Source organism: Peromyscus californicus, unplaced genomic scaffold, assembly GCF_007827085.1.
Source record: "Peromyscus californicus insignis strain IS unplaced genomic scaffold, ASM782708v3 Scaffold_11__1_contigs__length_118956290, whole genome shotgun sequence".
NCBI classification, from domain to species: Eukaryota; Metazoa; Chordata; class Mammalia; order Rodentia; family Cricetidae; genus Peromyscus; species Peromyscus californicus.
Genome location: NW_026294402.1, coordinates 4,089,165 through 4,113,075, shown reverse-complemented (window position 1 = coordinate 4,113,075; position 23,911 = coordinate 4,089,165). Strand labels below are relative to the sequence as shown.

The window sequence follows — 23,911 nt, the reverse complement described above, 5'->3', positions numbered from 1 at the left end:
CCACTTTAGAAGTGCACTTCTGTGATATGGGACAGACAAGGCCTGAACCAAGGAAGAGGTAAGGTGACAGAAAAGAATGGACTTGGAGGGTATTGGGAAATAGGGCCATGAGGCTTGAATGTGTGATGGTTGTGATATACAAGAAAGGATGAGTCAAGGGTGTCTCATTGGCTTCTGGCTTAAGAAGTAATTAGAAGTTGGCTTCATTCACTGCAGAAGGGAATGCAGGTGGTCAGTGAGAGGGAAGTGTATCCTTGATCACAGATGCATTGAATTAAGTTTGAACTTACTCTTCCTGATTTTTAAAGTATTCTCCCCTTCTCTATCAAATCAGTAAATTTTAGAATCTCTTTTCTATTTCAAGTAGCTCTTACTGTGTTGACTTTTTGATTATATTCATAATATAGTTGTAATTAATTTATAATGTTATAATAACCAGTAGATTTTTTTACAGCAATAGTACTGTGTGGGGGAAATAAATAACAGTGGAAAGATAGAGACCACTATAACCATAGAGCTCAGGTCCTAAGGAGCATAGGAGCTATGGATAATTTTATTCTTTTAAGAAAGATCTTGTGTTTATAACTACATCGAGTGGGGTATCTGAGATATAGGCAAGATTATTTTATGTAATTTTTAACATATCATGCTTATAAATAACTTTTACTTCATATCTTTTTCTAGTTGATCCTGACTTTCTAAAGTCATTCTTACTAATCCATGACTCTTGTAAAGCTTATGGAGCCACCCCAAGCAGGTACATGACCTTTCTGCATGTGTACTCTGCCATCAGTAGCAGCAAGAAACAGGAATTACTGAAGAGACAAAGTCATTTACAGGTATAGTATTGGTAATCTTTAAATATTTCATTTTTTGTTTTTAATTATTATAACTTGAGTTACTGCTTATAGGGAAATATAATGCAGATCACAATGCTATTTTGCATGTGGCATATATTTAGTATAGGTAAATAATGTATAATAAACCCTCCAGAAACAATTATATTTCCCTACAGTGTTTCCCATTAGATTGTAGTAAGACATTTTTCTTCATTAGTAGTTATTTGACCTTTACGGGATAACATTTAATGTTTTTGACAGGTGTAGTGCTGCCCCTGAGGGTTTTTTTACATGAAACATTTTTAGAAATTAACAAGTCATTATTTACCTGGGCATGATCCATGCTGGTAATCAAAGTACTTCTGAGGCTGGAACAGGAGGATTGGGAGTTTGAGCTAGCCTGGGCTAATTAGTAAATCTTTTCTCAGGAGACCAGAAAAAAAGAAAGAAAACAAAGGAAATGTGAACAGTGATTTTGTAAATATTATTGGAAAGGTTAATATTTGACAATATGAAACTGAAATTATGTTTTAAAAGCAAACTGATGTTTTTGGTCAAAATTATTTATAAAATAATGTTCTTACTCATATCACTTCTGTAGCGAGTCTCTGCCTGGCCAGCCAGCTCCTAAATAATGTACACACGGAGACTTCTTACTAATTATGGAAGCTCAGCTTTAGCTTAGGCTTGTTTCTAATTAGCTCTTATAACTTAAATTGACCCATTTCAATTAATTTATGTGCAGCCACGTGGGTCATGGCTTGTTAGCTCATCTCCTACATGACCTCCTTCCTCTACCTGTCCTGGCAACTCTGCCCTTCTTCCCAGCATCGTCTCTGCTCTGAATATCCTACCTAGCTGTTGGCCATTCAGCTTTTTATTAAACCAGTCTGAGTGACATGTCTTCACACAGTGTAGAGGAATATTTCGCAACATTCCCCTTTTTGTCTCAATAAAAAAGAAAGGTTTTAACTCTAACATAATAAAACTATAAGTAATAAGAACAATTATCGGGTAAGAATTACATTTAAAATGTCCAATCCATTTGTATTTGGCATATTTGGAGAAAATATTCCATTATTTATTCTATCTTGATGAGCCCAAAGCTCTGTACTTAATTTACCTTCTATCATAACTAAGGCACACTATAACTGTCTAGTCCTCAACTCCATCAAGGACTCCAGAAGGATATAATATTACCCGAGGACACAAGAAGTGCAGTGCAAACCACTTCCAAAGCAACAGAGACAGCTGGCTTCCTGGACAGTCACTCCAGGGTTCCTCTATAACATTGGGACATCCAGCTTCAGCCTATGGGTCTAGAATATCTGACAGACTTTTCTGTGAAGCAGGAATTTTTGAAGGACTCTCCTACCTGTCTTGGTAAAGTTCACTTTATTTTGTGTTCTGCTTGTCCAGTTTGGACAATATACTGTCAGCAGTTAAGGCAAGGGCAGTTTCTCGCCCACATGGCTAGCTTTTGCCACAAAGAAAGCAAACTCCATATGGAGGTTCTTCAATGCCCATCAGCCTTTTATGAAGTAAATTGGTGCTACCAGGAGCAGCCATGCCTCACTGTCATGAAAAGTCCTATGTTATTAAAACACTAAAATGCCCATATTCTGTAGGTCTCTGTAGTATTTAAAGACCATCTATATATTTAAAATATGTCTCTGATTGACATTGAAAATATCCCTAACATGACTATAAGTTTGATTGTTATAGATGACTAACTACCAACCTGTATTTCTTTATTATCCTAAATAGTTTTCAAGGACTAGAACTTTATATTACATGTATAAATGAGCTATGTAGGTACAATACCTTAAACGAGAAATAGAAACATATAATACAGTATAATAAAAAGAACCTTAAATTTGTATCAATATCAAAACCCATACCAATGTAAAATATTTGAGACTAGTGGTTGTTCAAAAGTAGACTCAATAATCCACCCTTTTATGTCATCATTTCTATATTATATCCACCCTTTTCCCTTCAGGAAGAGATCCCTGAATCTAATCTCTTTTGTTTAGCTTTCTCTGTGACCATGATCAGTAACGATTTGTAACCAACCTCCCTAAATGATGACAAACATCCATAACCCATTGAATGACCAAAAAGCACCCACTTCACCTCTTGGGAATATGGGTGTTGTGTTCTCTAGAACGCCTCCTGTTGTTTGGGGGTGCTGAAATCTTTGGGGGACCCTGAGAAAATTAGGATAATGGTCAAGTCCTGGCTAAAATAGTCTGTGAGGCTGGTCCATCTCAGCCAGCAGCCTTGAAGTTGTTCTGGATGCAGAACTATGAAGAAACTGTAACAGAGGCACTCTGAGGGGCTGGATCACTTGGGCCACTCATTTTCATTGATATCTGGTCTCCTTTCTCTGAAAACACATAAACTTTCAAAGGTAACATGCATATCTGTATTAACACAAATATAGACTTGCATTGTATAAAAGCCAGCCAAAGACGATTTTTTGTTTTATGTTTGAGCAGGTAGAATATAGTTCACATGTCTTATGTTTTTTTTTTTTTTTTTGGTTTGTTTCTTTATGTCTGTGGCCAGGATTTCAGGGAGTTTCTCCGATCAAATCTGATCTCTATCAACATTGAATGAATTCACAGCCTTTCGATTTTTGTGGAAACAAAAGCATAACCTCTTCCCCAATGTAACATTTTTTTTACTTCCTTTTTGAAGTTAAGACATTTTAAAAATATTTAGGTTGGTTTAATTTAGTAGTTTTTATAATCCAGTATCTCTCAGCAGCTATTGTTTGCTCATCAGCATTCAAAACATTTAAAGTCAATACGACCCCACACAGGATCCAGACTCCCTGTATGTTTCCCATCTCTATATGACTTACTTTTTTTAAATTACTTTGCTCTTTCTTTAAAGACTTTATTTTTAAACTATTTATTTGTTTATTTATTTGTTTATTTATTTATTTTTATGACTGTCTATCGTTTTTTTCTTAAGCCTCTGCACATTGTTAAACACACTATAACCTGGTTAGAGGTTTTTTTCCATTTGAACCTGCTTTACTGCATATTTGTATCTTTTCTGTCTGCATGAGCAAAATCTTAAACTATAGCATAGCTTAGCTCATGACACACTGGTGGCTCAAGTCTGCATGCAGTGGCCTGGAGACTTGTCTCTGTACCGCAGCCCACATGAGAGACTGTGGGACTAGAAAGCTATGTTTGGCTCTGTTTTTGTGTGTTTGGAACTTTTTTAAAGCATTCTCAGGTCCTATGTGGAAATATTTGTTACCACATTGGATGCCATTTGTAGTGAGTCTTTCTCTGTTCCATCAGCCAGCTCACAAATGACCATATGGAGACTTCTTATTAATTATGAAAGCTCAGCTGATTGCTTAAGCTTGTTTCTTACTAGCTCTTATAATTTAAATTAATCCATTCTATTAATTTATGTGCTGCCACGTGGCCCGTGGCTTGTTACCTCATCTCCTACATGACCTGCTTCCCCAGCCTCTCCTGGTGACTGTGCTCTTCTTCTTCCCAACGTTTTCTCAGCTCTGAAAATCCTGCCCAGCTGTTGGCCATTCAGATTTTTTTTAAAGATTTATTTATTTATTATTTATACAGTGTTCTGTTTGCTTGCGTGTACCTGAACACCAGAAGAGGGCACCAGATCTCATTACAGATGGTTGTGAATCACCATGTGGTTGTTGGGAATTGAACTCAGGACCTCTGGAAGAGCAGCCAGTGCTCTTAACCTCAGCCATCTCTCCAGCCCGGCCATTCAGATTTTTATTAAACCAATCCGAGTGACGTATCTTCACATAATATTCCACAGCAACTTCACATTCTGAAGTTTTCTCTGTGTATTATTCTAATTACAGCTTCAACTTATAAAACTAGTAGTTTTAAAATGCTAGCTTCTGGGGTAGAGCATTTGCCTCTCATATACACGGTATTGGGCTCAGTCCACAGCACTGTAAGTACCCTACCATCCACACACCAAAATGCCATTACCATTTTTCTAAAAGAAAAGTGTTTTCTTTTCCAAAGTTCTATCTTCTCTCTGGTAGGATAATATAGTAGGATCTAACTTAAGACCCAATTGTGTAAATTTTCCTTTAAGATTTCTTTTCTTTCTTAATTAACCCATTGAGTTCATTTGGTACATGTTTGTATATACATACCAGTGGTCCACATTCTCAAAGAGAGTGACTGCCTGCAGCCATCAATTACCAATAGCTCTTCAATAAGGAGATGAATTCTTTAGGGTCCCCTCCCCTACCATGCTGGAATTTTTGACTGGGTTTATTTTGTACAAATCTTGGTCAGGTAACCAGAGCTGCTCTGATTTCACATGTGCAATAGTAGTGTCATCTCTGGAGGAGAGCATTTCCTGGCACTCCTCCTCAGCCTCTGGTCCTTGCTTTCTTTCCTCTCCCTTTTCCTTTGTGTTCTGAATCTTAGAGCGGGGCTTGGTATAGCCATCCACCTATGGCTGAACACTGACAGTTTCATTCTTTCTGCATTTTGAAATGTAATGAGTATCTGCATTAACCATTACCTAGTGCCACAAGAAGCTTCTCTGACCAGGATGGGCACCAACACTGTAAGCATTGGAGCTTGGATGGAAAGGAATCCTGGCAGTTGGGAGCCAGAGAATAGCACAAAATCACTGTAAGCGATGCAGCTCTGCTCTGGCAGAAGTGTTTTAGCTCTGTTCCAGGAAAAGGTTTCCCCAGGGCAAGTGTGACACCTCTGCTCTGACAGGGGAGGGTTTCCCCAGCAAAAGTGTTACAGCTCGCTCCACTAGGGGAAAGTTTCCCCAGGAGTGTTAAAGCTGTGCTGCAACTGGACTCTGCTCCTGTGAACGTGTCACACCTCACAGGAAACTTCACTCAAGAGATTTCCTGGGGAGGAAAAATCCAGGAGAGTGGTTGCTTCTAAGGTGAGAGGCTGCAGCAAACTGAGCAGAGTACAGCTTATCTAGGGCTTCTTGCTGTGGGGGCATGGAGCTTATGAAGCATGGCTTGGCATTGGTGTGTTTTTGTTGCCTGATTCTGGGGTAAGTTCAGGGTTTGTTTGGATTTTGCAGCATAACTCTAGAGCAAATCAGGGATTGGTGGGATTTCAAGCCATGGTCTTGGGGTCAAGTCAGGGTCAGGGTGTTTTTCCTTGGCCCTGGTCTTAAGGTCAAGTCAGGATCAGGGTGCTTTTCCTTGGCCATTTTTACACCACAAACACAAGAAGGGAATTTGACAACATGACCCTTGGTAGGAAAACAACATCACTAGGCTCTCCCCTGGGCCCCATGACTTCCTTAGCCATGTGTTTGACTATGGTTACAGTGCCTGTTGTGAATTTGATCCTGTGGTAGGCCTCAAATCCAGTCCTGCTCTGTTGCACCAGTGAGTACATCTCCCCTGACAGGTCAGTTGTGTGGCATCTAGGGTCCAGTGCTGAATAAGACCATTGATTGTCTTTTCTCCCCAAGCAGACTGCATAGCACCTTCCTGTAATATTAAAGCCAGCCAGCAGGACAGAGTCAGTTCAAGACTGATGTCTCACTATCTTGTAACCAAAGTGTGTGGTATCTTCCACAGTAGTGTCTTAGCTATGGTGGAGAACTAAGAGGATGTGAAGCCAGTAACTAAGTATGATTTTGGGGAGGGTTGACTTCCTGACTTAGTTCTTAATGGTGCTTTGGATAAATTATTTAAATTTGCAGAATTATTCCTTTATTGAGTCAGTTATATGTAAGTGTGTGTATACATACATACATACATACATACGTGTGTGTGTGTGTGTGTATGTATGTATGTATAAATGTGATAAAATTCTGTGTGATACCTATATTCCATTTAGGTGCTCAGTAAATATTGTTTAACTTCTCCTTTCTCCTTGACTGTCTCTATATCTGATAGGGGTCAGAAACCTAGCTTACTTAACAGAAGAGAAGAATTTATTTCTATAACCATTCCTTCCTTTAGTGATGGAGGAGTAGGATAGGGGACCATATGGCCATGTCAGGTCAGATGCCCACTCAGAGAACAGGGCGTACTTTATGATGCCCACCAGCACTGTGTGTGAGGCCAACTAGGCTGAGCCTTCTGTAAGAAAGACTCAGATGGTTACAGACTGCAAGGTTCGCTGAATCTTCTTTTTCCTTCTGTCACATACAGTGAAGAATGAAGATGCATCCCACTAATTAGATTATTGAATAGTATGGTGTTCTGTTCAGCATCACTGTCATGCTTAAATTAAAGCAGTGGTTCTCAGCCTTCCTAACGCTTTGACCCCTTAATACAGTTCCTCATGTGGTAACTCCAACCATAAAATTTTGTTGCTACTTCTTAACTGTAATTTTGCTACTGTTATGAATCATAATGAAAATATCTGATATGTGACCCTCAAGGGGGTTGCAACCCACAGGTTGAGAACCACCAATTTAAACTGTGTTTTTCCTTAAATCTCTGTCAAGTATTTCCTTGCACCTTAATGGATATGACACTTAATAAAACATTCTAATTAGCAATAAGAAAAAGAAAATAGTCCCCTTCTCTATTTCTTTGATTGTTTCATGAAGGGCTTTTCTGTGTGTATATAGAATTCCTTTATATATATATATATATTTATCTCCAATCATTGTTGTATTGATTTAGGCTGGTGTGTCTAAACTAAATGAAGCCAAAGCTCTCGTGGATGAGCTGAACAGAAAGGCCGGCGAGCAGAGCGTATTGCTTCGAATAAAGCAGGATGAAGCTGATGCTGCCCTTCAGGAGATCACCATGTCCATGCAGGTGGTGCTTGGGGAGGGTCAGGTGCCAGCAGATAAATAAGTGGAAAGCATCTGCAGCTGCTTGTCCATCAGTGTGAAAATAAGAGTTTCACTTAGATGAAAAGGGATCGTTCATACTGGTTCACACTGGCTCTAGAGGACATGTGTGTCATTTTTCTTATGTTCATAATGATGGTGCCAAGCCTTCAGGTGCCTCCTGCTCATATATATTAGCTATTCTTATATTAAATCAGTGTAGATCTGTGTGCAACTGACAGTGTCTACGTTCTTCTTGCCAAATAAGTATCCTTTAGCTTACTCTCCTTCAGACTTTGACATTTTTCCCCTTTTAATACTTTCAAGATTCATGAAATATCTTTTAAAAATCATATTTAGACTTTGATAGTATATTCAATTTTAATTATATTTCCTAAGCATCACCCATCTTCTGTTGAACTTATTCCAAGGGAACTTTGTGAGTTCTCTCTCTGCTCGGTGTCTTGTTGCCTGTGCTCTGCGTGCTTTGCCTGTGTGTCTCTTTACCTCCAGCACCAGAGGCTGTGGAGCTGTTCATCCCTTTGTGCACTGCAGCTGAATCACTCCTTTGAGCTAACTGCCTAGTTATCCATGATATAGGCCCTTTCAGCCGGGTCTTACATTTGCAGAGTAAGGCAGGCTTGCAAGTGAACTCATGATTTTCCTCTTCTGTATTTCTGTTTTGTTGATGGTGGTAAAATAGAGCTAATTTTTGAAGACAACTTATAAATCATACTAGATCTCTGTGCTATCATTCTGTTTTATCTATTTCTCAAATATACTTTTAATTGTCCTGGGTGTTTTGTTTGTTTTTGTCAGCTTGACACAAGCTGGACTTACCTGGGAAGAGGACCCTCAACTGAGAAAATGCCTTCACATGCTACTGACCAAAAATTAATATAAAAAAATTAGGAAACATTATTTTAAAAAAGATTGTTTTTGTTGTTGTGCTTTTAAATACTGAATGCATTATAAGTGATTGTAATGTCATTTAACTATTCCTGCAGGATGCTAGTGAGCAAAAGACAGAACTTGAAAGACTAAAACATAAAATAGCAGAAGAAGTTGTTAAAATTGAAGAAAGAAAAAGTAAAATTGATGATGAATTAAAAGAAGTACAAGTAAGTTGAAAATATATGTTCTAATTAAATGTGAATATTATCTTTTCATATATTCGCCTACCATTGTATTTGAGCTTAAATGCTATTGTGGCTCAGTTTATTTTATAGCACTGTTGCCAGTATGGTCTATGCCCTTAGACATGGACACAGAAGCGAGCAGGAGAGCCTTCCAGGGAGGAATCATGACAGGCTGTTTGTTAAGTCTGTTTCTGCAGACTTGACTAAGTGACCAGGCTTTTCCTACAGTACAAATACCCCTGGAAAATGGAAAAGTATCTCAAAATAGCTTAGATTTGCTAAATTAGAATGCAATCACAGTGGCAAGAAGCTTAGTTGAAAACTGTGAGCATTCTTTTCTTTTGTGTGTTTAAAACAGGAAGGCCATTAGTAACTATGGTCATTTGACTAAAATTCCAGTATGTATTGCATGATGTATAAAATGTTACTTCTGCAGGGTGCAACAATATGTAATAGAGATTCAGCTGTATATGATAAAGCTATACCTAGAAAGATCAAGGAATCCTTCTAGAGGAAGTCAAATATCAAGGAATATTTGATGTTATTTGGCTTTTAATATATCAGCTGTTTCCTACATCAATATCTTGTGCACCCCTAATTCCTAGGCCATAACAGCAAACAGCTTCTCAGACCTACTGCTGATCTGTAAACATAACACCCCTACAGAGACAATGCCTGTCTCCTGAACCTAGGAGACAGGCGGGTATGTAGATGCATAGCTTTGTTTCTTGTGCAAATGAAGCTCAGACCATCCTTTTCCTTGAGGCCTAGTGTCATTACCAGCTGTTGACTCAGGACAAAAGGGTATTTTTTGTACATAACCAGGTGCAAATGAAGACTGGAGCAGAACTCCTGACTCTGGGGGAGAGGTGAGAATAGTTGAGCCTGAGCAGGAGGGTTAGAATAGCACGACCCAAGGAGAAATCAGCAAGAAGAGTTTTGGCAGATGGTAGGTGATTTTGAATCAGGTCGGGAGAATAGGAGAGGAAGGAAAGATGAAAGATGGAGGATCAGAGGATGAGGATGAAGCTGAGAGCATAAGAGCTTAGTTATTACTAGGACTAAGAGAGGACGAGAAGAGAAGGGACAGAGGAACTAAGCATGGGGGGCAGAAAAGAAGCTGTGTAGAGAGAGAACTGACTCAGAAGAATAAAGTATATGGACTAAGAATTTCGTGTCCATAGATTCATTTATTACCATCAAAGATTAGATATTCAGCTGGTTATAGATTCTTCCTGGACCCTGGGAGTGGGATATTGAGGGACTGGACCCCTCATAGTCTGTTATAGTTACTGATTTTTAAAAGTACATACATTGGTGGGCGGTGGTGGCTCAAACCTTTAATCCCAGTACTCAGGAGGCAGAGGCAGGTGGATCTCTGTGAGTTCAAGGCCAGCCTGATCTACAGAATGAATTCCAGAAAAGGCACCAAAGCTTTACAGAGAAACCTTGTCTTGAAAAACCAAAAAAAAAAAAAAACCAAAAAAAAGAGAGAGAGAGAAAAAGAAAAAAGGACGTCCATTGACAGTTCCTGGTTTGTTTGTCTTTTAGCCTCTAGTCAACGAAGCTAAGCTAGCCGTTGGAAACATTAGGCCAGAATCTCTTTCAGAAATTCGCTCACTGCGCATGCCACCGGATGTAATCCGTGACATTCTTGAAGGAGTTTTGAGGTTAATGGGTATCTTTGATACATCGTGGGTAAGCATGAAAAGGTAAGTTTTTTAAATTTGTACAGTGTTTGGGTTTTTTTTTTTTTCCCACTAATGAACTGTACCTGCCTGCAATGCATGTAGTTTTGGATCACAGTTATAGAGGTATTTATCATGGCAGGGAGGGGTGGACCAGTTCACCTCACCAGAGCCAGTCAGCAAATGAAATATTTGTTATAGCTGATGTTTCCTTTTAGTCTGTCTGATGCTCCAGCCTGTAGGATTGTGCTGCACAGTTCACCTCTGTAGAGGTGTCAGGGCTATGCTTTACTAATCTCCCTGTCACTTCTCGGTCCTTTCTAACTGATAATCAAGATTAACTCTCTCAAGTTTCTGCACCTTTTGTCAGTTTGGCACCCAGACACATCTCTTTAAACTATAGCATTCTACCCCCTTGATCCCTGAAAGGCATTTCATCACAAAGTACATTCTGCCCATGTACATGAGACCCCAGTCCTTATGACTCCAGCATTGCTCAGAAGTCCAGTCTCTTCTTAGCCCCTGTTAGCCTCTATTAGCCCCTATAGAATTAAAAAGCATGCTGTGTACTTTGAACAAATAGTGACACAGTATAAGCATCCTACAAGGAAGGAATTATGGCCAAAGCAAGTCTGCAAACCAATATGGCGAACATTAAAGTCTCTAGCTCCATGCCCAGTATCTGGGACATGTAGTTTTGTCATATAAGTTACAAAGGATTTGGACAGCCCTGTGCTATATTCAGCCTACATGGCCTCTTTCTTAGGATGACTTTTTGTCTGCGTATTTCCATGTTTCTGCTACTTTTGACTTCCTTAGCTCTCCACTTTATCTTTAACTTCGTTCATTACCCTCTCAGGGCCTGCCATATGTTCCATGGCTTCCAACACTTTCTTTGAAATCTCATTATACCATAATTCTTGCATGCTGGATTCCTTCAAACCCTGTAATCACTTGGACAATGCCAGGTTTCCACTACCTTAAGCATTAGCTGGGCCTGCTCAGATGATGTCTGCTGCTGCCTCTGAATGCCTCAGTGACTGATCTCAGGGAAACACTTGTCACAGGGAGCTGTGTGATAGCAGGGTACTACAGAGCTCTCTGCTCATAACAGAGTCTTTGAGATGAGATCAAGCCTTTACAGTCTTGGGTCGCTTGATACTTGAGATCCTACCAAACTTTATATGCCTTGTTCCAGGGCAATGTGCTGTTTTGTTTGTTGTTACTTTCTAATACTCTGAATCCCTTCATCTGACTGCTGATTTTTAATTTATTAGATTATTAATTAATCATTATTGTTTGTTATTTATTCATTAATTGACTCCAGCCTTATTCTATTTTTTTTGAGAAACTGCAGGATTTTAAAATCTTTTTGCTCTGCTTTTTGCTCATAGTTTTCTCCTTAAACCCAAAACAAAGCAGTCCTTGATGACCTAAATTCTGGGACATCTTGAAATTGTGTCCGCCATATTGACTAAACTGTGAACTTTTAATAAACCCTACACAGCACCTCAGGCTCCTGGCCATTATTACTGTTTAGTCTCATGAGCCATCTTTCTATCAGTATTCCTTCCCATCTTCTAAGCTCCTCCCAGCATGCTCAGGCTTCCCTAGCCCATATCAAAAAACATCTAAATTTCTCTCACAAAACTTTCCCAGAGGCTCCGTGCCACATTATTAAGAGTGTTCCCAACAATTCCACTCTCATTGTCAATGTTTGTGCTCATTTTTCCATATTTGACAAACAATAATGGCTATGTAAAGTGAATGTTTTCATCCCATTTTTTAAAAGAAATTCAATTTGAACAAGTTAAGTAATTTGTCTCTAATCACTGCTAGAAAATTTTAAGTTGAGGTCTGTCTGACTCTATATTTCGTGGTCTTAAAGCTAAGGATCCTTGTTAGATTTGACTTCACCTTATCTAAAACTCAAACTTGGTATGATCTTCAGGGTCTTTATTCCCTGAGTCAGGATATTTCTTTCCCAGGACTTCATCTCTTAAGAAAGAGATGTATTTTTCTGACAGTGGTATGTGGTCACATAAATCCCAATATTTATTAGTAAGTAGTTTCATATCCTTATTTTTGAAGAGCATAGTGTTCACATGTCCATCCTGTGCTTAACACTCCATGTTAGGTTTCTGTCCCAGCTACTCTGCAATAGCTGTAATAAAATACTTTGTTAAAAGTCACTTAAGAGAGAAAGGGCTTATGTAGTGCAAGGATACCACCCATCATGGTGATGTGCAAGGCTTTAGGAGCTTTATGCAGCTGCTCACATTTGATCCAGTGTCAGGAAGCAGAGAGAGATAAATGCTAGAGGTCAGCTTGTTTTCTCCTTTTCATACAGTTCAGGATCCTAGCCCATGAGGTTCTTTCCATTCAGAAAAGTAATGCTAGAGGCTAGCCTAATCTAGAGTACCCTGAAAAAGCACTGCTAGAGGCTAGCCTAATCTAGAGAACCCTGACAAAGCAAAAGCTATCTCCTAGGTAATTCTAGACCCTGTTGAGATCATAATCATCTAAACCTCTAAGGCATATTTTCCTTTATGTTTCCTCAGGAAGTAGATATTCCCACTATGATAGCATCCCACCGCGAAGTCATCCCACCATGAGGATGTCCCACCATAAGGACAGTCCACTGTGATAGCATCCCTACAGTGAGGGTAGCCCACTGTGAGGGTGTCCAAATGTGATAGCATCTAACACAGTGAGGTTCGCCCATCAGAGGGCACCCACAGTGAGAGCAGCCCACTGTGAGGGCATGTCTCACAGTCGAAATTGAACTTGGTCATGAAAAGTAGACAAGTTCTTCCCCAAGTGCCATCTGTTTTCTTCACCCACAGAGCCAACCCAGGTGCCCACTAACCCTGAATTATCCCCAGTACTGCCTATTGTTTCTTTTCCATTAGAACAATTTACATTAGGACAGTACGTAGATCAACCCAGTTGGATCTCTGCTTTCACACTTCCTGAGCAGCAGATGGCAGCAGATGTTCCTAATCCACTCCCTAGACAGAGTGACTGCTTCTGCTGTAATCATGTTGCCTCCTCTTCTGCAACTGTGGCAGTTACGGCTGTCCTCTGGCACCTTGTCTTGCGTTAGTCTCCTTCCTGTAGTTGACATCATGGCTGCCTATCAGGGTTTTCATGGATCATTCTTAATATTTCCTTTATTATTTCTTAAACTAACTTTTATCTAAATATATAGTACAAGGTTTCCCTGAAATTTCAAGATATCTGTGATCATCTCAAAATCTAAATCTTCTCTCTGTAAGTGATTATTTAAAGTTAATTGAGAAAGAGAGGAATGCCCAAGAGTTTTTAAGAATGGTTATTACGTTTAATAATTTATTTATTAATTATACATAGTTATAATATATGTTATATATAATAATACATTAATTATACATATTTCTATATATAGAAAAGCATCATGATTTCACTACAGTTGCTAATGAAGACAATGTGATCACTGTACTTTGTGTCTTGTACTTTGGGGGTGGTTTGGAGAGAGAGAGGGAAGAGAGAAAACAGAGGATAGTGAAAAGAGAGGAAGGTAAGGGAGAGACTCAGGGAGGAATGAGGAGTTAGAATAATACAGACAGAAACTGCAAGGGCTGAGAATTAACAAGGCACAGAGCCACTTAGCTTCAAGTTTTCCCCAGAACTTTGGTGCTGGGGTTTGTGCTGTTGAGATCCACACTGATAATAAGGAGTCATTTTTACTTCTGGAGATAGAGATTAGGGTGGAGGATACTTTAGAAAGTTCCTTGAGGACTCTAGAGCATGGGAGTATATAATGGTTGACATGCAGGGAGAGTGGACGCTGGACAGTGTGATTCTCACACTCCATTTCTTGTTCTGGTTTATTCATGGGATGGTGGATAGATGGCTTCACTCTCTCAAAGCTTGGGTTTCGTGTTTATTAACATATGATAGTTATTAGCTCTATTTTAAATCTTCATATCCTATTATTGTTAATTAATTGGGTGTTAGTACTATACACATCACATTTATTTAGAAAGAACAATTTTTAGTTTGCCATATTTGAAGTATTGTGCCTTTTTCCTAGCTTCCTCGCAAAAAGGGGTGTGAGAGAAGACATTGCAACTTTTGATGCACGGAACATCCCAAAGGAAATACGAGAGAGTGTGGAGGAGCTTCTCTTCAAAAACAAAGCCTCTTTCGATCCAAAGGTAGTTTGTTTTTTATGCTATGTGACTGGCTTTTTACTGTGGGATACTCTGTTGTTACCATTGTCTAGATGGTTTAAAAGCTAAAATTAAGGCAGAAGAAAGTTTCAGTTTTGCTGTCCTCCAAGGACTTTGAACCTGGAGTTTCCCTCAGCTCCTCCTTTTTCCTTCCTTCTTCCCCACATCCTTCCCAGTGTTATTTCTCCTCTGCTGGGTGCTTCTGCAGTAATGGGCATCTGTTTCCTCATACTTGTATCAAATTTCAGTAAGGTTTAACTTCAGTGATTCTGATACTTTTTACATTCTTTCAATGTTAGCTCGTGTTTGACACCAGTAACAATGCTCTCAAAATTGCTCTCATTTAAGAAATGGGTGTCACATGTGGAAGGGAAAGTGACATGTGCATTCTCTATAAAGGAGACAGAGTAGCCATGTTGATGCATGTACATGCTAAACGATCAGATGTGCTTAAAAGAGATGGACTTTAAACTGCAAGGGGAGTTCATAAAAACATCTCTTTCGGTGCATGCTTAGACCAAACGTCGAAATCAACGTTATGTTTGTGTGATGTTAAGTCGGGCACAGGGTAACTTGTGATGACTTTTTCAGAATGCTAAGCGTGCCAGCACCGCAGCTGCACCTTTGGCGGCTTGGGTTAAGGCCAATGTACAGTACTCCCATGTCTTGGAACGGATCCAGCCTCTGGAAACAGAGCAGTCAGGATTAGAGTCGTAAGTAAAACATAAAGTGCAGAATGTCTGTCTGCACTTTGATTGCCAGCTGGATGTGTGTATTATATTGTTTGTATTCATTTTGGTTTGGGGTGTTGGTTTTGCCCCTACTTTAAAATGACAGCTGACAAAGCAAGCTTTCAGATGGGTGAGTGAAACCCCAAGGTAAGAAGTGAACAGATCCAAACAGCAGCCAACTTGAGGATGGGCAACAGAAGACCCTGGCTTCTGTGTCCATGTTGCTGGTAGTGTGTGAACAGGCAGGAGTTTCTTCAGAAGAGCCAAAGCAGGAAAAGAGTGACTGAACATGTCGAGCTTGTGTGATGTTACTTTGACATTGAAGTTCTAGGGAATATTTAAGATACTCTTTCCCCGAACAGCATTTGAGCAGGTAGGAAGAATACTTAACTATTTAACTTTGGAGATTGGAGATACAGTTTGCTATTGTTTTTAATTCTAAATGCAGACCAAGAGGTTTGTTGAATGTGTCATTAACTTTTGACATTACCTATAAACCCATTCTGGAGAAAAATCTTTACCTAAATTTTTTCAATAATAATTATATATAGAAAAATCTTACCTAATCTTTTCAATATTAATTATATGAAAATTTTGTATTAAATAATTTTGTTTTTTATTATTTTGATAGTGAAAATATTTTCTTAGTTGAGACTGCATTTTATGAGTTTATTTTCTTGTGCAACTTTTTCTTGTTTCCCCTTTTTTTACTTACTGGAGATTGAGCCCCAGATCTTGGGCTTTGTAAGCAGAAACCCCACAGCTGTGCTACATCCCTCTCTCTGTGAGCTGCTCCCGTTCCCTGTGTGATCGCCCTACTTTGGAAATGGATCACCCTTTCTGCTCACATGTTTATCTGCCATGTGTCAACACAAACCTGGAAGCATATTCAGTGATCTCGTGGTGTTCTTTTTCCTTAGTGTTCTTCTTCTTCTTGAATTAGCCCTCTAGAGTCCTGCCTAAAGCTGGTATCTCGGAATGTACTCTCTTCAATGTTCTGGGAAGTTCCTCTGTCTCTTCTGTTTGCTCCATCATTTTTTATTTTATTATAAATTCTTTTTTTTAGTTCCTTGTTTTCCTAGAATATATTTTTTAGTTGTTTCCTATGAAAACATTCATGAGACAAATATTTTGAGTTCTTCACATGTTTATTCTTTTATCATATGTGTTCAGTATTGGAGCGGCTTGTATGTAGTGATTTTTATGGGCTCATTTCTTTATGTGGTCTGTGGCAGAGCTTCAACATCACGTTGGTTTCTGTTAAATGTGCAGATCTTCTCACTCCTTCCAGGTGCAGAGTGAGGTATGCTTGTGGCGGGGAAGCCTTGTAGTCTGTTTGAACTGAACCTTCAGGTAATTTCAGTGCACACTGAAGTCCAACCCCATTGGTTGGTGCAGAACCCCTTTTCCAGAGTGGAACTCCATTTCTGCTGGCTTCCAGAGTGCAGCTTTGCTCTTTAAAAAGCAGGGCTGTTTGTTCCCCCATGCTTTGTATGTTAAGCTGTATTTTTTCTCTTTGGAAGTTTTTAGGACCCTGTTTCTGGATTGTGTGTTTTTACAGTTTTGGTGGGATATAGCCAGTGCACCTGTTAGTTCTGGAGGTGTTTATTATTCCTTCAGTAGTTCCCTCGGTACCTGTCACTATACATTGGGGCATATTGGGCTGAAGATCTGTGAAACCATCACTTGGGAACATGCAGCATGCTTCAATCAGCAAGTACCAAAGGAGTTTGGTTCTGGGGGTGGTATGTTTTTCCAGGAAGCTCTTCCTTCTGTTTTCGATTTATTTGCAAATGAACTGCCCAAATCATAGGTAGATTTCAATTCTAACTTCAAGACAGGATGGATGATGGTTTAAAATTGTTATTTTTTAAGTATTTAAGTTGTGCTTCTTAAGGACAAGGAAATCCTTTTGTGAAGACCCAGGAGATGCTCTCCACCTCTGCTTTCCCTTTACTGTCATGTTTAGGTGAATAAATGATCTCCCCACCCATTGCATGTGGCACACACCAGGACAAACCAGAGGCTCTGCCAGGCTTCTACAAAGAGAAGCTGCTGTGGTGAGAAGAATGGTGGAATGAATACCTTCCTTCAGTTTATTGATCAAAATCCTCTACTAGTCTGTTGCTACAGTTCTGGAGCTAATCTAGTGTTACACAAATAACGAGAGTCTGTTAAAGGATCTCAGGAATTTATGAAGGTATAAAATGGGGATAATGCACTCACGGAGACTGAATGAAATAAACCACCGCTTATTCAGCTGCTGTCCTCCTCCTTTGTTCAGCCCAAGGGTGATGGGAACCCACTGTGTGGTCACTGACCACCCAAGAGAGTGCAAGTGCACCTCCTCTTCAGTTTTAACCAGTCACATATCCAGAAGGGGCCATGCCCATTGGGCCAGATAGTCCAAAGGTCATTGGTTGAGTAGAATGAATTCCCACAACACTTCCCCTTTTTTCTCTAAATAAAAGGTTCTGAATCTAATATAGAACTATATAAAATAAGAGCAATTATCAAGTATTGTCCAGGAGAAAGAAAGGGTAATACATAAACAAAAGTGGAACTACAACCAACAAGAACAACACCAAGCAAGAAACATATACTAAATGTCCAGACCAAGGATAATTGGCAAATTACAGAGGTTATCAGAATAGCTGTCCTATCTTGAAGGATCTAAATGTTGTACCTGATGTGCTCCTATCTAAAATATTATAATTGTAGCTATCTAGTCTTCAACCCCATCAAAGACCTGAGGAGGAAAATGATATTACCTAAGTAAGCAAGAAGTGCAAGCAAGCAACTTCCGATGAATGCAAGAAATAACAGAAATAGCTGGCTTCCTGGACAGTCACCCAATGTTTGTCTGCAATGTTGGGGCATCCACTATTGGCTATATGTAGATGTATCCAACCTTCCCATCAAACAATAAACACAGAACCAATGCAAAGAAGAAAGCCAAGAGGTCAGAGCCAAGAGCCAAAACCTTACCCTTCCTCCTGCAGTGGTCCTACCTCTCCGCAACCAGAGCTACCCCTGTGTTAAAGTCTTTATATAGAGTTCCTGTCCTGCCTTCTCATTGGTTGTAAACCCAACCACATGACCGCCTCCTCACAGCCTGTCTGTATAGGCCTCCAGGTTTTCCATGATTGGTATTAAGATTAAAGGCATGTGTATCCAATAATGGCTGTATCCCTGAACACACAGAGACTTACCCAGCTCTGCCTACTAAGTGCTGGAATTACAAGCGTACGCTACCACTGCCCTGCTTTCCTATGGCTTGCTAATAGCTCTGACCCCCGGGCAACTTTATTTATTAACATACAAATAACATTTTAATACAAATAAAATATCACCATATTTCCCCTTTTCTATTTTAATAAAAAGGAAAAAAAAAGAAAAAGCTTATAACTAATATAAGAAAAACTATATACAAAAGGACAATAACTATATACAATATATACAAGTAATAAATACCTAAACAATGTCTAGTCCATTTGTATTTGACAAATTCAGAGAAAATAATTTCATTATCTATCCTATTTTGGTAAGTCCAAAATGTATCCTAATTAATCTTCAACTATAACTAACTAACCTTCAACTATAACTAACTAATCTTCAACTCCCTCAGAGACCCAAGAAGGAAATAATATTAGCTAACAAAAATAAAAACAGGAAGTGCACATAAGCAACCTCCAAAAAATTTGTGAGTTGACAGAAACAGACAGCTGTCTGGACAGTCACCTGAGGTTTCTCCGAAGTGCTGGGGCATCATCTTCAGCCTATAGGCCCAGCATATCCGACAGACTCATTTGTGAAGCAGGTTGTACACAAGGTCAACAGTTCAACCTCACATTGAGTGAGAGTAGTCCATGTACCAGAAACACCTGAATTCCACTAGTGTCATGTCATGATTCAGGATTTCAAATTCTGGAAATTGCTGATGGTTTTCCAACTCAGCTGTCCATTCTTCCTGGCTGTGTATATATGGCTTCATCTCAGCATCCCATTCTTCTCCATATCCCTCCATCAAATGCCAGTCTACTATTGAGAGGCGTGAGCTTAGTTACTCTTCAAGAATAACTGTTTCAGCTGCTGTTCCATTGCACATCAGAGGCCATCGGCCCACTGCCTGTTCAGCTGCCTTCGAAGAAAAGGGCACTGTACCTTTTTCGAATTGCGAAGGCCACTTCAGGGATGGTGCCATATTGTCCTGGCCTCTGAAGATGCCTTTTGATAAAGCCATAACCACACTTGTTTTGGCAAGAATCAGTAATCCTTTGTTTTATGTCCTGTTTGTCCATTTTGTCCTGTTGATTCGAGGATACTTTGTTGTCCAGTGGCTAACTTTTGCCACAATGAAAGTTAACTCCATATGCAGTTTCTTCAATGCCCATATTTTCTGTGAAGTAGATTGGTACTGCCAGGAGTTGACATGTCTCATAGTCATAACAAAAAAGAAAAATTTTCTAAGTTATTAAAACATTTTAAATGCCATATTCTGTAGATCTCTGAAGGGTTTGAAGATAACCTGTCTATCTAAAATATGTCTACTCAATCTTGAAAACATACCTAATATAACTACAAGTTCTATTATAATATCTAACTACTAACTTTCATTTCTTTATATCCTAATAGTTGGTAATAACATTCAAGGATCAGAAAATTGCATTACATTGTTAGATGAACGGTACAATTAGAAAAATATATATAACATTTTCTAACAATATCAATTTCAATATATATAATTTGTATACAATATAAAACAATCCAATCCAATGTAAAGTATTTACATTTTTCTTTTCTTTCTTTCTTTTTTTTTTTTTTAATAAGAACCTTAAATCTAATCTCCTTTGCTTAGCCTTTTTCCTAACCCTTGACAACAACTTGTAACCAACCCCCCTAATCAATGAAAATTATCCCAGACCCAAAACCCATTAAAAGACCAAAAAAACCAACCGCCCCACACCACCTCTTTGGGAATGTGGGCGTCGTATTCTTGAAATTGCTTCCTGCTGGGTATGGGCGAAGGTATCTTTATCCTGAAAGAAAAATTTTAGGTTAATTGTCAAATTCTAGGAAAGGTAAATATATCCTTCGTTATCCAGTCTGTGTATAATGCCAAAATTCAGGGTTTATCTCAAATCCTTATTCAAGTAGTCTTTGAGATTGGATCATCTCAGCTAGCTCTTCTCAAAATTGCTCTGAGCACTTTGTAGTTCAAAGCTGATCTGTAGATGATGTTTGTCAGCTTAGTGATGTTATTATTGTCCACGTGGAATTGTTGTTGTTGTGGGGCCCCATCTTCTTCCTGGAGACTTCAGTTGATGTTAGGCCTAACCGTGATTTCCTGCAAAAAACTGATAAGAGACTCGAACACAAAGACTATATATGCGACTTTTTAGAATTAGTTAGTACTCTATATGACCATTTATATCTTAACAAAGTTTAAAATGTATATATATCTATATATATTGATCTTGTAAATTTTGATATAAAATTCATACTTTAAGAAAAGTTTAAAGAATCAGAATAGAATCAAAGAGTTGAGATTCGTAATAGAATAGTCCCTTAATTAATTTGGCTTTTCTCCTGTCCCATAGCAGAAGATGGCTCTTTTCCTCTGGCATGATACAGGGAGTTTGCATTTTCCTTTTAACAACATGCTTGAGTTTAAAGAAGGAGAGAGCCATTCTCCAACTCCAAAGTCAGCTTTAAATTTTAATTGAACTGGGACTATTAGAAGTTAAATAGTGTTAAATCTTTAAAGAAAAGCAGAAACAAACATTTAGGAAGACATAAAATTTTTTTAGATAACATACCCATACGCCATTTCACTCTGTTTCTTAGGATAGATGATTTGTTCCTTTTCTTCAGTTGTCTCATTTGTCCAGTGTTCTTCAAATTCGTTAACCTTCATTCTCCTAAAAGACAAAAACAAAAACCTTTCCCCAAGGTTTTTTGGGGATGTTCCTTTTTGACAAGTTATCTGATTAAATGAAAAGGCATGTGTTACTGGTGTAAGTTAGTTTAAATTGGATGTTTACGATAGTTGATGAACTATCACCTCCTCTAATTAAGAGGTCTCTCTTGTTCAAATCGAACCTTTATCAATTTTGATGGTACCCACAGCTTGTCTTCTCCTGTAGAAATAAAAGCAAAACCTCGTCCCCAACGTAACACATACCCTGGTTTCCATTCTGAGGTCAGCACATCCTTAAAGTATATAGGTTGATTTAATTCTGTAGTTTTTTCTATTATCCAATGTCTCTCTGCAGCTGTTGTTCCTTTCTCATTGGCATTGAGAAAATTCAAAGTTAATAGAGCATTATGTAGTCTATTTCTGGGGGTTTTTGTTACTCCTTTTTGTTTGTTTAGCATATCCTTTAGAGTTCTGTTTGATCTTTCTATAACTGCTTGACCTGTAGGATTATGTGGTATACCTGTAACATGGTTTATATTATAATAAGCAAAAAACTGTTTCATTTTAACAGAGACATATGATGGAGCATTATCAGTTTTGATTTGTGCAGGTATACCCATAATGGCCATAACTTCTAGCAAATGAGTGATTACAGAATCAGCTTTTTCAGAACTCAAAGCAGTTGCCCATTGAAATCCTGAATAAGTATCGATAGTGTGGTGTACATATTTCAGTTTTCCAAATTCTGCAAAGTGAAACACGTCCATCTGCCAGATTTCATTCCTCTGAGTACCCTTTGGGTTACATCCTGCTGGTAATGGTGTTTGATTGTAGAAGGAACAAGTAGGACATTTCTTTACTATTTCTTTGGCTTGTTGCCAGGTTATGGAAAAATCCTTTTTTAAACCTTTACTATTTACATGATGTTTTTTATGAAATTCTGAGGCCTCCAGCACATTTCCTATCAATAATTTATCAATCTCATCATTGCCTTGTGCTAGAGGGCCTGGCAGACCAGTATGGGATCGGATGTGAGTTATATTTAAAGGATGACTCCTTTTTCTGATTGTATCTTGTAATTGAATAAATAATGAAGTTAATTCTGAAGCATCGTGGATAAATTCTGCAGTCTCAATATGTAATACTACTCTTTCAGCATACTGAGAGTCAGTTACTATATTGAGAGGTTCTGAAAAATCCATTAATACCAACAGAATAGCATACAATTCTGATTTTTGAACTGAATTATAAGGACTTTGAACCACTTTACTTAAATTTTCTGATTTGTAACCTGCCTTTCCTTGTTTGTTGGCATCTGTATAAAATGTACGAACTCCAGATATGGGTTTTTTCCTCACAATTTGAGGCAAGATCCAATCAGCTCTCTTTATAAGATCAATTCTATTGCTTTTGGGATATTTGCTGTTAATTTCTCCCAAAAAATTACTACAAGCTTTTTGCCAAGCTTCATTTTCTATCCATAATTTTTCAATGTCCTCCTTAGTTAAAGGTACGACAATTTCTGCTGGGTCTATTCCTGCTAATTGACGAAGTCTCAATTTTCCTTTCCAAATCAAGTCAGAGATTTTTTCCACATAAGTTTTTAATTTTTTATTTGGTTTATTTGGTAAAAATATCCATTCCAATATAATATCTTCCCTTTGCATTAATATTCCTGTTGGGGAATGCCTAGAAGGTAAAATAACCAAAATGCAATCCAGCTTTGGATCAATACGATCTACGTGCCCTTCATGTACTTTCTTTTCTACCAAGGCCAATTCTTTCTCAGCTTCAGGTGATAATTCTCTTGGACTATTTAAGTCCTTATCACCTTCTAAGGTTTTAAACAAATTATTCAGTTCATCATTTTTTACCCCAACAATAGTTCTTAGATGAGAAATGTCTCCAAATAATCTTTGAAAGTCATTAAGAGTCTGTAGTCGATCTCTCCTAATTTGCACTTTTTGAGGTCTAATTTTTTGAAGTTCTATTTTATATCCTAAATAATTAATAGAATCTCCTCTTTGTACCTTTTCTAAAGCAATTTGTAATCCGCAGCAAGGCAAAATTTTCTTTACTTTTTCAAACATTCTTTCTAAAGTATCTGCATTTGAATCAGCTAATAAAATGTCATCCATATAATGATAAATTATAGATTTAGGAAATTTTTTACGTACGACTTCTAATGGCTGTTTTACAAAATATTGGCACAAAGTTGGGCTATTCAACATTCCCTGTGGGAGAACCCTCCATTGAAATCTTTTAACCGGTTGAGAATTATTATAAGTAGGCACTGTGAAAGCAAATCTTTCTCTGTCTTTTTCTTGTAAGGGTATTGAAAAGAAACAGTCTTTTAAATCAATAACTATGAGAGGCCAGCCTTTTGGTAACAGAGTAGGTAAAGGAATTCCAGATTGTAAAGAGCCCATTGGCTGAATTACTTTGTTAATTGCTCTAAGGTCTGTTACCATTCTCCATTTACCAGATTTTTTTTTTATAACAAATACAGGAGAATTCCAAGGGCTGGTTGATTCTTCAATATGATGAGCATTTAACTGTTCTTCCACCAGCTCTTGTAAAGC

At 38.3% G+C, this 23,911-nt stretch overlaps 1 protein-coding gene across 2 annotated transcripts in view; it reads left to right on the top strand.

Annotated features, from left to right (window-relative positions):
* The window catches only part of Dync2h1 (dynein cytoplasmic 2 heavy chain 1), a 260,746-nt gene that overhangs the window by 106,550 nt on the left and 130,285 nt on the right, over window positions 1–23,911 (top strand). For both annotated transcript variants that reach the window (XM_052751659.1, XM_052751655.1), the window contains exons 54-59: window positions 685–839; window positions 7,486–7,623; window positions 8,645–8,758; window positions 10,328–10,488; window positions 14,540–14,663; window positions 15,270–15,391. In XM_052751659.1, coding sequence (XP_052607619.1) covers window positions 685–839; window positions 7,486–7,623; window positions 8,645–8,758; window positions 10,328–10,488; window positions 14,540–14,663; window positions 15,270–15,391 — 814 coding nt within the window. The remainder of the gene's footprint in view (window positions 1–684; window positions 840–7,485; window positions 7,624–8,644; window positions 8,759–10,327; window positions 10,489–14,539; window positions 14,664–15,269; window positions 15,392–23,911) is intronic.